The following is a 15,411-nucleotide window of genomic DNA, read 5'->3' as shown; positions in this document are numbered from 1 at the left end:
ACAAATGCCACATCAGTTAAGACTAACCTGATTACCTCATTTAAAATTACAACCCCCAACCTAGCCCCAAGCTCCCAATCCCCTTTATGTGCTTCTGGGCTTATTTTCTCCCTCACCATGGTTCACCTTCTAACTTACTATATAATTTACTTAATTATAATGTTTTTTCCCACTAAAATTTAAGCTCTCTGAAGGCTTGGAGTTTGTCTGTTGCTGACTGACTGATGTATTTCTTTGACAGCACCAGAATAGTGCCTTGCACACAATATGCTCTTATTAAATATTTGCTGGATTAACAATATTTGTTAAATTAATAACTTCAGATGTTGGGGCTGTCTATTCTAGAAGAAAGGGAAACTATTTGCCTTATGTGAATTAAAAAAGAAAAGTCTCGTTGTTTGGGAGAGTTTGAGGCAACGCTGGTGGTGGAGAAGTCCATTGCTGTTGTTGATTCTCTACTCTCTTCTAAAAGGTGAAAATCACTACCTGCAGAAGAACCAGACATGGAACCACACTGAGTCTGAGCAGGCAACAAACTGCATACTAGGAAAATGGCTGACGTTCTCTATCGAGGGGGGGGGTGGCAGGGGGAGAAACTTCAGATTGGTTGAGGGTGTGAGGAGAGGGGAGAAGGTTTCTTTTTTCTCCCTAGCAAACAGTGTCTTAATGAGCCTTGACAATTACACACAAACACTCGAGGATCAAAACAAGATTAATTAGTAATGCTACTTAACACTCATTTCTCGCCCTCTATACAGAAAATATAAAGTGTAATCTGAAGAGTCTTAAGCAGACCAACAGTTTTGTTTTAATTAATTAGCTAATAGAAATCGGCTTTCCAATTTACTGTCAGTCTCTTTTTGTTTAAAAAGAAATGATCAGGCAGACATTCCCTTTATACCCAAAAACACTCCTTAAAAAAAGTATTTTTAGGATGCCTGGAATTTATGACTGGAAAGAAATAAATATTCTTAAACATCCGAAGGTCTTGGAACACTGAAACAAAATATGAATATGTATGTGTATCTTCCTAATACCGATTCTTTCATTGCAGGCAACTTGCTTATAAATCAAAACAAATTTTAAGGCCAAACAATGAATCATCTGAAGCAAAATTAAAAATGAAGTTTGTGGAATAACAAGAACAATAATGGAAAAGTAGTAAGATTACATTTAATAAAGGGTGGCTATAATGCCTATCAAAATTATGGAAGATAAAACTAAAGCAATATTGAGAAATGTTTCTCAAAATTATTTAATAAAAATAGCTTACTTCATGAAACAGAATGCTGTTTCCTAGCATTTAAAAAAATTAAAACTACGTGCACCTGTCTCTCTACATTGACTAACACCTGGTTGCGTGAATGCCTTATCTGTTTGTAACCCCTTAACCATGGCTGCACTACCACTCCTCTGTTCTAACATTTTCTAGTGGACAAACTGACAAGACTCCTAAGATTTAAAAAAAATGATTTCAAGATATTTAAATGCTACAGGACATGGATGGAGCTAGAGAGTATTAGGCTAAGTGAAATAAGTCAGAGAAAGACAAATGTCATATCATTTCACTCACATGTGGGATTTAAGAAACAAAACAGATGAACATGGGGCGGGGGGAAGAGAGGCAAACCATAAAGCCGACTCTTAACTATAGAGAACTCACTGAGTGTTGCTGGAGAGGAGGCAGGGTGGGGGATGGGCTAAATGGGTGACAGGGATTAAGAAGGGCACTTGTGATGAGCACTGGGTGTTATATGTAAGTGATGAATCACTAAATCCACTCCTGAAACTAATATTATACGATATGTTAACTAACTAGAATTTATATAAAAATTTGAAACAAACAAAAAATACATTTAAATGCTACTAGGTTATCAAAAGCTTAAATCCTAATCATTCAATTACTGACAAGAACAAACATATTGAGATGGGCAGTCTAGTCTTTTCTATGTAAAGAACACTGGGATGTTAGAGGAGTTTCTTATGAAAATGCCATATGGGGGTGCCTGCATGGCTCAGTCAGTTAAGCGGCTGCCTTTGGCTCAGGTCATGATCCCAGAGTGGAGGGAATGAAGCCCCATGTCAGGCTCCCTGCTCAGCAGGGAGTCTGCTTCTCCCTCTGCCCCATCCCCATGCTCCTTCTCTCTCCCTCTCTCACTCACTCTCTCTTAAGTAAATAAATGATCTTTTAAAAAAAGTTAAAAAAAACAAAATGTCATATTAAAACCTTCCATTAGCTAGCACTACAGTAGTAAGCATATTGCAGTATGAAAATGTATCAAACCATCCAAACACCTTAAATTTATACAATGTTAAATGTCAATTATGTCTCAATAAAATTTTTTTATTTTTATGATTTTTTTTTTATTTTCAATAAAGGAGAAAAAAAGAAAACCACTGACTGAGAGGCAGTCTCAGACTGGAGAAAGGATGTGAGTAAAAGCAGTATTGAACAAGTGAGCTAAGAGCAAAACACACAAAATCCTTTTCCTACAATTGAAGTCAGCCATTCTCGTCTAGGTAGTCAAGATAAATATTAAAATTAGATACTTGACATGGCTAGATAAACAATATGAATACATATACATAACTGAAAAATTTACAAGTAATAACTGATATTTGTTCATTTTGAAAACCAGATCAGTTTCGGTCCAATCTTACCTCGGGCCTCAGCATTTGGAGATAAAATCCCATTATTAGAAATAGAAGAGCATATTATGTAGGAGATTTTCTTTCTTTTTTTTTTTTTAAAGATTTTATTTATTTATTTGACAGAGAGACACAGCGAGAGAGGGAACCCAAGCAGGGGGAGTGGGAGAGGGAGAAGCAGGCTTCCCGCTGAGCAGGAAGCCTGATGCGGGGCTTGATCCCAGTAGCATCTGCTTAACAACTGAGCCACCCAGGCGCCCCATGTAGGAGATTTTCAAAAACAAGGGTTACACCTACTAAATAGATTGAAATGACTAAAAATTATCCTTCCTAAATATCCAACATTTATAAAATATTGTTATCCTTACCTGTATATTTTCTTTACTAGTAAGAGGTTTTCCTGAGTCAAATGATTGAAATATCTGTCAATATACAAAACATTAACATTAGAAACAAAAATATTATTTTATATGAAACTGTTAATGTGTCCTGAAAGTATTTTAAAAATAATTTTTATTGTAAAAGTAATAGATGCTCTAGTCAGAAAAGCAAGTATAGAGTAAAGAAGAAAGTAAAAATTACACATAAGTCAACTTCTTTTAGGTTGTCAATGTTAATATTTTGATGTCTTTACTACCAATTTCTTTTTTATGTATTCTAAATTTTTACATATATGTATTTGTATTCCTTTTCATTAAATATTATATCATACTCATTTTTCCATGCCATTAAGTCATTTGTAAACCTCAGTTTTATAGCTAGGTAATGTTCAATCCTATGAATGAAACATAGTAACTTAATTCCTTTCCTTTTGTTAGACATTGAGGGGGACTAATTCCCACTTTCATCCCACCATTCAGCCCTAGTTTAAGTAACACGGGTGGCTATTTTGTCTGTATTTCTGATTATCCTCTTTGGATAGATTCCTGGGAGCAGAACTGCTGGGTCATAAGAGTATTAGCACTGAGTATTAGCATTTAGAAGAATCTTTGCCAATTTGAGATAGAATCATATTACTCTTCCTTTTTGTGGTTCTTTTCCTTTGTTGTGAATGACCTGTTATATGTTTGGCTCTAAATACAATGTTACATCAGGGAACATTCCATTTATTTGCCACAGGAGATGTATCTTCCTATAGGGTGCATTCCTTTTGGTACAGAAGGCCCTTTTTTGAAGATGTCAATACTGATGCTCCACCCATAACCCCTCCGTCACCTGGAAGTCACCGGCAGCTTCTGTGGACAGGTTATTCACATATGGACAGTATCCTACTTCAAGTACCTGTATTTCTTTGCTTGAGGGCGTTCTGTGGCCACAAGAGTGTTCAGGAGAGGCTGGGAGTGCAGGGAGCAACCCATTCCAGTAAGCACAAGATTATTCTCCCTGGTCTCTCTGAGGGCCCGGTTGCCCACGCAGGGACATTCCTGCTCTCTGTGATGGTTCTCCTCCCTTCCGATCTGACTTTCCCACACACTCACCATTCTCTTTGGAATCACCTCCCAAATATATTACTTGCTCCCAATTCCTTGTCTTAGGATCTGAGGGATTTGAGGGACCTCGAAACCAAGGCATCACATATAGCTCTTACTGGAATAAAGTGTTGGTAAGTGTTAATTTTTTTCCCTTTTTCGAAGATATCCTGTATCTTCTCTAATCCATTGAAAAGTGAGTAACTGAATCCAGGGGAAGACCTTTGGTGATATAATTGGAAGAGAGTTGATGATGGGACTTTAGATTTGGCGCTAAGAGCAGAATCCCAGTACGAGTATCATGTTAAAAGATAGACTTTCTTAAGAAGCCTGTGAAAAGTCAAATAGTAATCTGTAAGACTTTTTCAGTTACTTCTTTTACAACTAAAATCTAGTTAATTAATCCTTTCTTTAAACAACTAGCCCCGAGCCTAATAACATTGGCACCTATTTTAATTATAAACCCTGAATGCATTTCCTCTTTTAATTACACTTTTTAAATTCCCAATTGAAGCTGGAAGGCTTCAAATTAACTTTGAGAACACAAAATTTGAAGTCACAGTCTATTGAAAGACAATTCACCCACACTTTTCTCTTATGAAAACTGGTTAATAAAAATGAAGTTTGGAATTCACCTGTTAAAAATTAGTTTCAGACTGTTTGCTTTGGCGAAAGCAGTGAACATTAAAAACTCTCTCTCGTAAAACAAAAACAAAAACAAACAACAACAAAACAAAAACAAAAAACAAACACCTAAAAACCAAAAGGCAACTTTCTCTTGTTCCTCATTCTACCCATTGGTTTCTCTTTCCTTCTCATTTTCCTGGACTCTACGTGTGGATGACCCTGAGGTTCAGTCCTCGGATTTCTGTTTTTCTCTCTCTGCTCCGGCTGATTTCATCCAGTCCCATGATTTTAAATCTCTATGCTAATGCTCCCAAAATTTACTAGGATCCATCTCCACCAAGGAGACCACTTTTCACTCCTTTCACCAATATTACCCCAACCATTGTCATATCTAACTCAGATTATTTGCAAAGACCTTCTAACTGGTCTCCCTCTTCATGCCCATGCTCATCCACAGTCTCTTCTCCAAACAGCAAGCCAAGTGGCCCTTTGAAAAGTAATTCCTATGCTGTCACTCCTCTGCTCAAAACTCTGTAAGGTTTCCCATCTTACTTAGAGTAAACTCCTGTTCCTCACCAAGCCCCATGAGGTCTGCTATGACCGTAGCTCCTGAGTCCCACCATCTGCTCCTCCTCTCTGTTTTATCAGCCTCACTTGGCCTCCTTGGTTTTCCTCAACCACATTTTGCAGGCATCCCCCTCGGGGCCTTTGCCCTTGCACTTCCTCCTAGTTGAAAGGTTGGTCCCTTAAATCTTTCACCCTCAAAACTCCCTTAATAAGGGATACTTCAAGCCACTTTGAATAAAACCCACTGCTTTGATCACTCTCTGTCCCCTCAGCTCAGCTTGACTATCCCTCATAGTACATCATCACCTGACATATATTTATGTGCTTAGTACGTTTATTGTTTGTCTTCTTCACTGGACTGTCCAATAGTAACATGCTCCCCAAAAGGCAATAACTCCATTTATCTTTTTACTGGTCAATCCCCATGGCTAAAATAGTGCCTGTTATTCAGTAAGCATTCAATAAAATATTTAAACGAGTTAAAATATAATTTTAATATGCAAATCATTTACAATAGGGAAACGCTGTTGGCTGAGAAGCAAGCAAGAAAATATTGTTCATTTAACCCAGGTAAGAAGATGAGTTAGTTCATGCCAAAAAAATGAGCAAAAAACTAACTCTTTTCTCTCTAGATAGAGAGATATAGAAAGAGATAGAGATAGGGATGTATATACATACACACACAGATGTATCCTATTGCCTACCGAATGTCCCTCTTAGGCTTATTTCTAGATAACCTCACACTTACCCTGGTACAACAAATTATAATGCTGTATCAGTCATACTGAGAATTAAGCAGTGACATTTTAGGGGAGTACACTGAAGTAACGAATGCATTGTATGTATATTTAATGTCAGCTTCTACAAGTAATTTTCAAGACTGATAGCCTATTCCCCAGCTTCTTCTAGGCCTTCCAAATTTGAATCCCACCAGTATGTACTGTCTGTCAGTCTCACTCCTCACGCATACCGTCTTCCCCAGGAAACTGACTTGTTACCTCCTATTTCCTTTATTGCTAGATCACAAGGGTCCAAGCCTCTGCAAGATCACTCAGTGATTCTCATGAAACCCAAAACAAGAAAATAACAGCTCACTCTGATTTAAATATAAATGCCAGTATTCATTTGCAAGGATGTTTCAGTGATCTCATTTACGAATACAATTTGAACAATGCATGTTTAACATTCTGGTATAAAGTATATAAATCAAAATATCCAAATAAAACATGAGAAGAGACTGTTTTGACTAACAACATTAACCAGAAATTATCAGATTAGATGCCAAAGTCCAAGATGTAGTGGCCGTTGTGTCCACTGAGACCGTCTGTAACACAGAGATCATAAAAATTGACTCCGATGCCGTACTCCCCCACATGACACCCTTCCCTCCCAGACCAATGAAACCTTGTAAGAGCCTATGGTTAGCTATAACAAGGCTTAACAAAGAGGTTTGCAGTACCAGAGACTTGTAAATACACTTTTGTGGAAGCATTCCCTAAATTTGAAGAATGTAGCCTTCAAAAAGGTAAAGAAATGGCTTTGAATCAGAGCAGCAGATTTACCTTTACTTTTCCAGGAGCCTTACAGCCAGAGGGTATCGAGGAAGGCATGTTTTTTCCATAAAAAATCTGAGATATCTCATAAAAGGCTTCAGAAAAAAATCTTAAATCTGTAAGGACCTGAATCTTTAAAGGAAGGGAGAAAAAAATGAGATTTTAATTAAATAATTTGTTTTACTTACAAAATAAAAATTTTAGAGAAAAATCATCAATTTTCTGAGATCCAAAATTTCTGCTTAATATAATTGGTAATGCCTTATAAATTAATGCTTGGTAAACACAATGGAGATGTATGTGTTTGTGTGTAAGCTAGTTTATATGTGCAATGGACCAGGAAGCTAATAAACAACAGTAAGCAACTGTTCAAAACAATGGACATTTGTCAGATGTGTCTTACTTCATCAGAGCAAACACAAAAATATGATAGGCATGGAACAGTTAAAAAAAATAATTGAATTTATTTTTTGTTCCCATGGTGAACTATGGTTTAAAAGAAAAACAAAACAAAAACACTCCTGATGTTCTCTAATACTCTGAGGAAAGTCAAACCAACCAGATGAACTCTATAATGTATCAACATAGAGACAACCATTTGTTTTGTCATCCATAATTAATGCGCACTGTCAGTTTTAAAGACATATCCTTAAAGTTAATCAGTTGGTAGCTATAAATTGTACGTGGCTTATTTTGAATATTATCCAGCAGGACTTTCAATCAGGAAATTACGGGAAGAAAAGTTCCTGAACAAAACTCATTCATTCATTCAGCATGTTTATTGGGCATTTCCACCAAGCCCTCTTGGGTGTTACATCCCTTCCCAGATGTGTATTGAGCTAATTTAAGTGATACATGAAGATATACACAGTATTATAAGGGATAGAGGCTACTAACAAAAATGCTACTTTCAGAGCTCCAGTCAAGAAGGACTTCTCTGAGAGACATTCAAGAGAAAATTGGGGAATGACATGAAAGAGAGACATGTGAAAACCTGCTGAGAGGTCTCAATCAAGTACAAAGGTCACGTGGCCTTTATATATATATATATATATTATATATATATATATAATACATATAATACAGACACATACACTTATTATCTCTTTTCCTTTAAGTACTACCATAGGAATCTTTAGAGCATATAAATTTTTTAAATTTTATTTTACTATGTTATGTTAGTTATCATACATTACATCATTAGTTTTTGATGTGGTATTCCATGATTCATTGTTTGCGTATAACACCCAGTGCTCCATGCAATAAAGAGCATATAAATTTTAAAGAAATAAAAAGAAGGTAAGTTAGGAGGAAACAGGATATGACAATAGCATGAAAATAAAGCATAAAAGGTTAGAAGAATATTTGCAGTGGGGAAGAAAAAACTCTGCTTGTCTACTGAGTTGCACACTTTGGTTCTTGCCTAAAATACCTTGGGCTCTAATCTCCCCAGTGCCATATAATATCCAAGTAGGCATTAGTGGGGCTCTTTTAGACTTCTAGATGAACACTTTCTCATTATCCCTTGGAGGAAATGCTGTGTGAGGTTTGTCTCCACTGATCTTGGCTGTGGGACACCTCCACACGAACTACCTGTAACCTCTAAGGCTACCTCTGTTTCGGTTTATCATACTAATCTGGCCATTTGAAAAAGCAATGGTGATAACAATGAACATGTATTTTCAGAAATGACCAGCAGTGTGAACATAAACAAGCCAGATGGATAAAAGAACTACCCTTAAATCAACCCTTCACTTGCACAAATACAGAACCATCAGTGGCCTTCCCAGGAATGCTGGATGTGTTGAGACTAATAAATCTTTCAAGATGGTGAGAGTTCTAAAGTGAAGCCAGACCGGCTGATCATAAAGAGGTCTTAAAGCTTGCCCTGAAAGACACTAGTGCACAACAGAAACTTAACAGCATGATCTATTGCTGTTTGACTTGTCAGAAAACACTGTTTGCTGTTTCCTGACTATGACTTTTCTCTCTTCCCACTCACTGACCCCAGTTTACTTCTGAAAGGTCAGGCAAACTCTACTCAAACACGCTGTCATTTCTCCCTCTGGGTGATGCGTCAGTTGCCCTTTTTCATTGCTTCTGTCAAAACCCTGGTTGGGTGTTTCTGTTCTACTATTGCCAATAAGATGCCACTTCCGACTCACTCTGCTCCTGACACTGTTGCCACGATACATCTGATCGTGTCCTTCTTCTGACCAAGATTCTGCAATTCATCCCACCTCTCAACCCAAGGCTGCAGACTAGAGTCCACAGTTCTTCACGGGCTTTTAAGCTACCCTAGTACAAAAAGTTGCCAAGTGCTAACAATCCAATAAAACATGGTCATTTAATCAAAAACTTTGTTGCAGATTATATCTTTTAGTGCCTCTCTGGATCTCCTTCTGACACTTTACTAATGGTCACTGCAACCCTTCCTTGCTTCTCCGGCCTCTAAATGACAGACCAGAACAAAACAGTTACCCAATTCTGATTCCATAATCTCCTCATTCCTCTCACTGCTCAGCCTCCACATTATGCCTTAGTTTGGAATTCAGGACTGGACCCCGCTGCTCATGGACATCATGGACCACAACATGGATCTGTGGTATTCTCATATTACGTTCTCCCTCCTCAAAACCTCCTCTCTGGCTTCACTGAACCACCCCTGCCCCCTTAACAAGTCCATACTGTTTCATCTCTATATGCTTCACACTGTTACCTGCCAAGAATGTTCCTTTCTTCCTCTCTTCTGCTCAGTTAGTTCTGCTTTCTTCACTAAATCTTACCTACTTAGTAAAACTGAGAGACCCAAAGCCATTTTCCCTCTTTCAAACCCCGGGAGACAGTGCTCATGATACTCATTTGGAAATGATCAAGGGATAGATGCATGTGTTATTGTCTTGTTTATATGTCCTGTCTTTCTTCCCTTATTTTCACTTCCTTATAAGCAAGGACCATGGGTTACATTTCTTTGATTAGTTACGAACATGGTGCTTTTACATAGGAGATACTCAATAAATGTTGTTTCAGAGGTAAAGCAATAAATATTTACCAAGGATCTTCTAGATGAGTTCCCACTAAACACTATGGAAAGTGTGGACAGTAGGCACTTGATAAATGTCTATAGATTTTAAAATTAATTCAATAATTAATTACTGAGTATCGATATATGAATTTATTATTCAAGATACAATCAATAGGGGACTAAAAGATGAATAAGATTCAGGCCCTAACCTCAGGAATTTTGCAGTCTTGAACAGAACACTGTTTTTAAAAAAGAGAGAGGGAAGTTATATGCCGTTTTTAAAAAAGTGTTATTGGAAATCAAAAAGCAGGAGAATTCTTAAGAGTTCAGGAAGTCAGAAAGAGTGATCCAGAAATCTTCATGGCTGACAAACAGTTATTTATTCCTGAGTTAAAATATATCCTCTTAATAGTTAGCACCAGAATTCCTCTTAGGGAAGGTACTGTTTTTATTTAGAAATAGAATGTTATGGACTCTTTGGGTCTGAAATCATAGGCCCAAGGGCAGGGTCCAGATAGAGAGAGGAGTTCAAAGGGAAGTCTAATTTTCCCTCATAAGAAAATAGGAAAGATTTGGGGAAGAGAGGTATAGGGTATTTACAAAATAGGATAAGGAGGGTTAAGCCAGTGGTGTGAGGGAGCCACTTACTCCCAATTGCAAGAGGAGATCGTCCATATCTTGTCCCAATTCCACATTCAGTAATGCCCAGTTGGTAGGCTGAAGTCAGCTATAGTGGGAATATTTGCACCATGGAAACTGAAAATGCTACAAATCAGGGCTTTTTTTTAGAGTGAGGTGTGAAACACTTACCAGCACACAGCTGATTAAGCCATGGGATGGGAGGCAAAAGCATGAGATGTTGGCTAAGAAATATTTTAAACCCAGAGATGCCAAATATTCTATTTTAAATTGTTTGCTTTTCCTCAACTTAAATTTTCCTGTGTTCCAAATTTTCACTAAATCCAGTATGAAAATAAAGGCCTTAGGTGAATGTGTTGTGTATGTTTATGTGTAAGTGAGTGAGTGAGTGAGTGAGTGAGTGAGTGTGTGTGTGTGTGTGTGTATACAGAATGTGGATTAGGACTGAATTCCATATTCAAGATGAGGAGGTGCAGAACAGGGAGTAAATCTGCTGGATGTTGAGATGATCCACGTGCAAAACAAATTCAACAGAAGTGAGAGACTGTGACCATAGCTAACTAGGAAAAGGGTAAAGAAAATGAGGTGCTTGAGGTTCCCGGTCCACATGGGGTTCAAGCCAACTGTACATGGATCTTGAAGACAGAGAGCCTCACCTGACTTCTAGGTTACAGAATTAGTTATAATTTAGCATCTGTCACTTCAGATGACTGTGTCATCTGAATTGTCACTTCAATTGCCTGTAAATGAAAACTTCTCACATATTATGATATACATAAAGACCCTTTGCAAAAAGGTCACAGAAACTTCAGAAAACAGACTCATTAGTTTCCACTAGGAAACCAACATTCCAAAAGAGGTGATTTCCAGGCTGACTGATGTTGAATGAGCCTTGTTCCCACATGTCGCTGTTCCCCACTTTACTGTGGCCCAAGCATAAAACAAGCTAACGATTCTAACTAGCTCCCTCTCATACTTTATTATAATAATGGGCATGTTTTTTTAATATCAGCACAACACCATATTATTATCAGCTTATTATTATGAGTATTAGAACCAAATTAATTTATGATAGTATCTTTACAGTTCAAGAATATCAAACATCTTAAAAGTTTGTCACATACCTTGAGGATCCTTGCTTCTAGATTTCTGACGAGGTCTTGGCAAATTCCAGACACAAAATATTGGTACAATGCAAGGAGAGGCAGAACCTACCAATGGTAAAAACATTTTTTTTAATCTAAAACATGTTTTATCAAGTTAATAACCTAATAATAAAATGTAGCCAAATATTAATGTGGGAGATGTTACATAAAACAGCAATTGATTCTGCCATGCTAAGAGACTATACTGTTTAGCTAAGTGAAATGATCTGCCTAGCATATGCTTTGTAATTTTGTGAGAACTTAAAAGTGCCATCAGGGGGACTTGTAGATGCCACCTGGTACCCCACACCTAGGTTTCAAATCTCTTCAAGCATGGAAGAGTGAAAATCCAATCAATTATCTTCCTTGAAAAAAATTAATTTAACACATATGTATGAATCACTGAGGCCTGTAGAAACATTCTAGCAAATGAGCTATCAAATAACTACTAAATTTAAAGCAAAGGAACTCTCATCCATGTCACCTACTCAGTCATGGAAGCTGCTATTTGTTTTCAACTGGAATATCTCAATCAGCAAAAGAATATTTATAACATGCTCGTTATGTATCAAGCACTGTTGAATGACAACAAAATCTAATGAGTCCTTGCTTTCACAGAGCACATATTCTATTGATGACCCAAGCTTACTCTTCACATAGTATTTTTATTTTCCTAGAATTAACCCCCAAATTTCAACTCCTCTTGAAATCTCGTGGATATGGGTGAAGGTGTACAAACTATCCATACTGCGGTTGATCCAACCACTATCCGGCCAGAGTCAGGTGTTGAGGGGATAGGTGTTTGCCTAGAATTCTGAACAGTTTCTGATCTCAACTGAAAACCCAAGCTTGGTTCCTACAACTGGGCCCTTCTCTACTAAAGGGAGATAGAGCAAGGAAGAGTATTGGGATCCCCATTATTTAGTAAACAATTTCCCATGATTCCACAGCAATGGGTCTCCCAGCAAGTTCTGTATGTGACAGCAGTCTCCTTACTCACTGGGCTTCTTCTGGAGGGTAGTGTGATACAAAATAGAAACTGTTTACATCTTGCAAGTTCAGCTAAGGAACCTCTAATTGTCAGTCAACTGGCAGCTACTAATAGCAACAGCTTTTTAAACGGTTTAGAACTGGTCTTAAATGATTTCAAACATAGTACATTTTTCTACAATTATGCACTACAACATAACACAATATCTTTTTTCTACAATTAATGCAGCACAAAACAATAAGAGTTGGCTATTACCTTTGAAATTGTTTCTTTTCTTTAGTGAGAAATAAAAAAACACCACTTTATTGCTGCCAATTGCTCAATTATTCAGAAAAATGTTCTCAATTTCTTAAACTTCAGAGAAAAAAAGTCTCATTTCTTTTCCAGTGCAGTGATATGTACTATATATGAATATGACTAGGCAGCTAAAGGTTACCCAGGGGATAGAACTATTTTCTAAATCCAGAAGTGAATCCCCTTAACAATGAGAGGAGTACCATTTTGTTATCTTTTCCTAATAAAAAATTTCTTGCCAAATATGCCAAGTGTTAAAAGCATTTATCAATCTCTTCCCTTTAACACATGGCTTTATAATTTAACAACTCATATCAGGGGACAATAAACCTTTTAAATATAAAGAGAGAGTGAATTTAGAACAAGAGAAAAGAAAACAATATATGAGGGAAAAAAGAAAGTAGGTATGAAAATTATGGAAAAAAAAGAAAGAACCAAAAAAAGAAAGAATAGGTATTAAAAAGCAAATATGGTGGGGGAGAGATACAAATGTAGAAGAAATAACATATAGGAGGAAAATAGGAAAATAGGAAATAAATAGGAAAAATAAAATAAAGGAGAAAAATATAAAATGACCAGAACATACTGATTTATTTTTTAAAAGCAACCAACTTCAAATTTATGACATATACTGTGATTTGTTTCCCCAAAGGAAGAGAATTGTATGAGGTTTTGAATGTCCTTGGATATTAAGAAGTATTTGTCTTTCATTTCACAGTTTGAATCTGTTGTTCACTTAGAACAGGGAGAAGACAAGAGACCAAAGATCAATTTATCTCCACAAAGAAATACTCTCATAGTTTGGGTACTGATATGACCTGCACCAGTTAATGCAGTGAGTTCCATGTGCACTAGGTTCCTCTGTTTGAGACCAGGGAAATATTCTGATCAATTTCCCCAACTGTCTTAAGAAGGAAGAAAAGAGATAAAGTAATAGAGTAAAAGGGGAACAAAATCAAACAGACATTGACTTTGTATCCAAAATGCAGTGCAAATAATGATGTCAAAGAAGGAATATTAATTAATATATTTTATTTTGAAGTACAGGTAAGAATCCTGAATCTAGAGTTTGAGAGTTAAACAAGACCAGCCAAGAGAACATTAGCAAAATTTGAAAGGTTTAAGGTAAGGCAAAAATACCACAGTGAATTAAAATTTGTTGATTTTACAAATAACTTACTATTAAATTTTGCTTAGCATAGTGTAGTTCACGTATAATGTAATACAGACTTGCGACTACAGAGCAAATATCAGCCCTGTATCTGTCTGAGAAGAGCTCGATGCCTGGGAGAAGCTGAGTGATTTCATACTGAGCATAGCAATGTTTAGCTTTGGGGTGTGGAAGTGTGGTTCTAAGCAAACCCTGAAAATGAAAACAGGTGAAATGAAGAGCTATAAATTGCATTTGCAACACCAAAACAAAAAGATAAGTATACATATTACTTCCTAAAGTGCTTAGCATATGCCTAGCACACTGTACCTTGTAATAAACGGTACTTATCATTAACATTATCATCATTATAGTTCCAAATGCTTCCATCATCACTCAAGATGGGCCTTTTAAATTCCATGGTAGTTGGATACTTACTATTTTCAGAAGAAATTATCATTATATTATCATTTGTTGGAGTCAATTTTGTGTTGGACACTGTTGGTAAATTCTTTATAAACACTACCTCATTTAATCCTCATTTAGCCTACCTCTAGAAGGAAGGATTATTACTTCATAAATGATATAACTGAGGCTTAAACAATTAACTTACATGAGGTCACAGAGCTAATGGTGAAAGAAAGAAGATTCAAAGTCACATCTATTTAAATAAAAAAAAAATCTAAGCTCTTTCCACTATACCAACCTATAAGTTAACAAATGATTTCAGAGATAAAAGATGATTTCAGGAGTCTAAATCAAAGAGAGTTAATTCTGAATTTTTAACTGAATTAAGTAAAAAGATGAGTTGTTTAATTCTGCCAATATTTCTTAGGTAATTTATGTGACCAACACTGTATTCGATGTTGGGAAACAAAATTGATACACAAAATCAAATTTTACATTTAGGAGTGTTTCTGGTGTTATCCTAAATAATTAACATTAACTGATGACATATAATACAAAATTATTTTAATGTATATATCAGAAAAGAATTTTAATCAGATTGTTCATTAAAGTTATAAAGTACCTACTCTAAAATACCATGCACTTGTTTAAATTTTTAATTTTACAAATCTGCTTTAAAATCATAAAAAAATTAAGATTTTTTAAAATAAATCTTACCAGCTTTTATTTTAGGTGCAGTATTACTACAAAATTATGCCCACAGTAAGCAAAAATTTAATTTTTTAAATTGCTTATTTTCTAAAACAACAGCATTATCTTCAAGAACAAGCAGTATCAGACAGTAAAGAATGCAATATAAGGAGTCAGAATCAGATTATCATGCCCTTTGCACTC

At 36.3% G+C, this 15,411-nt stretch overlaps 1 protein-coding gene across 4 annotated transcripts in view; it reads right to left on the bottom strand.

Annotated features, from left to right (window-relative positions):
- The window catches only part of CFAP54 (cilia and flagella associated protein 54), a 296,408-nt gene that overhangs the window by 103,840 nt on the left and 177,157 nt on the right, over positions 1 to 15,411 (bottom strand). For all 4 annotated transcript variants that reach the window (XM_088025290.1, XM_088025291.1, XM_028105379.1 and 1 more), the window contains 4 exons: positions 14,140 to 14,322; positions 11,654 to 11,740; positions 6,875 to 6,997; positions 3,018 to 3,071 (listed from right to left, as the gene is read on the bottom strand). In XM_088025290.1, the coding sequence (XP_087881416.1) occupies positions 3,018 to 3,071; positions 6,875 to 6,997; positions 11,654 to 11,740; positions 14,140 to 14,322 (447 nt within the window). The remainder of the gene's footprint in view (positions 1 to 3,017; positions 3,072 to 6,874; positions 6,998 to 11,653; positions 11,741 to 14,139; positions 14,323 to 15,411) is intronic.

Source organism: Eumetopias jubatus, unplaced genomic scaffold, assembly GCF_037043125.1.
Source record: "Eumetopias jubatus isolate StellerSeaLion01/CBP00866 unplaced genomic scaffold, mEumJub1_p1.0 scaffold_8, whole genome shotgun sequence".
NCBI classification, from domain to species: Eukaryota; Metazoa; Chordata; class Mammalia; order Carnivora; family Otariidae; genus Eumetopias; species Eumetopias jubatus.
Note: the sequence above shows the minus strand (reverse complement) of the source record. Positions and strands in the feature narration are given on the sequence as shown.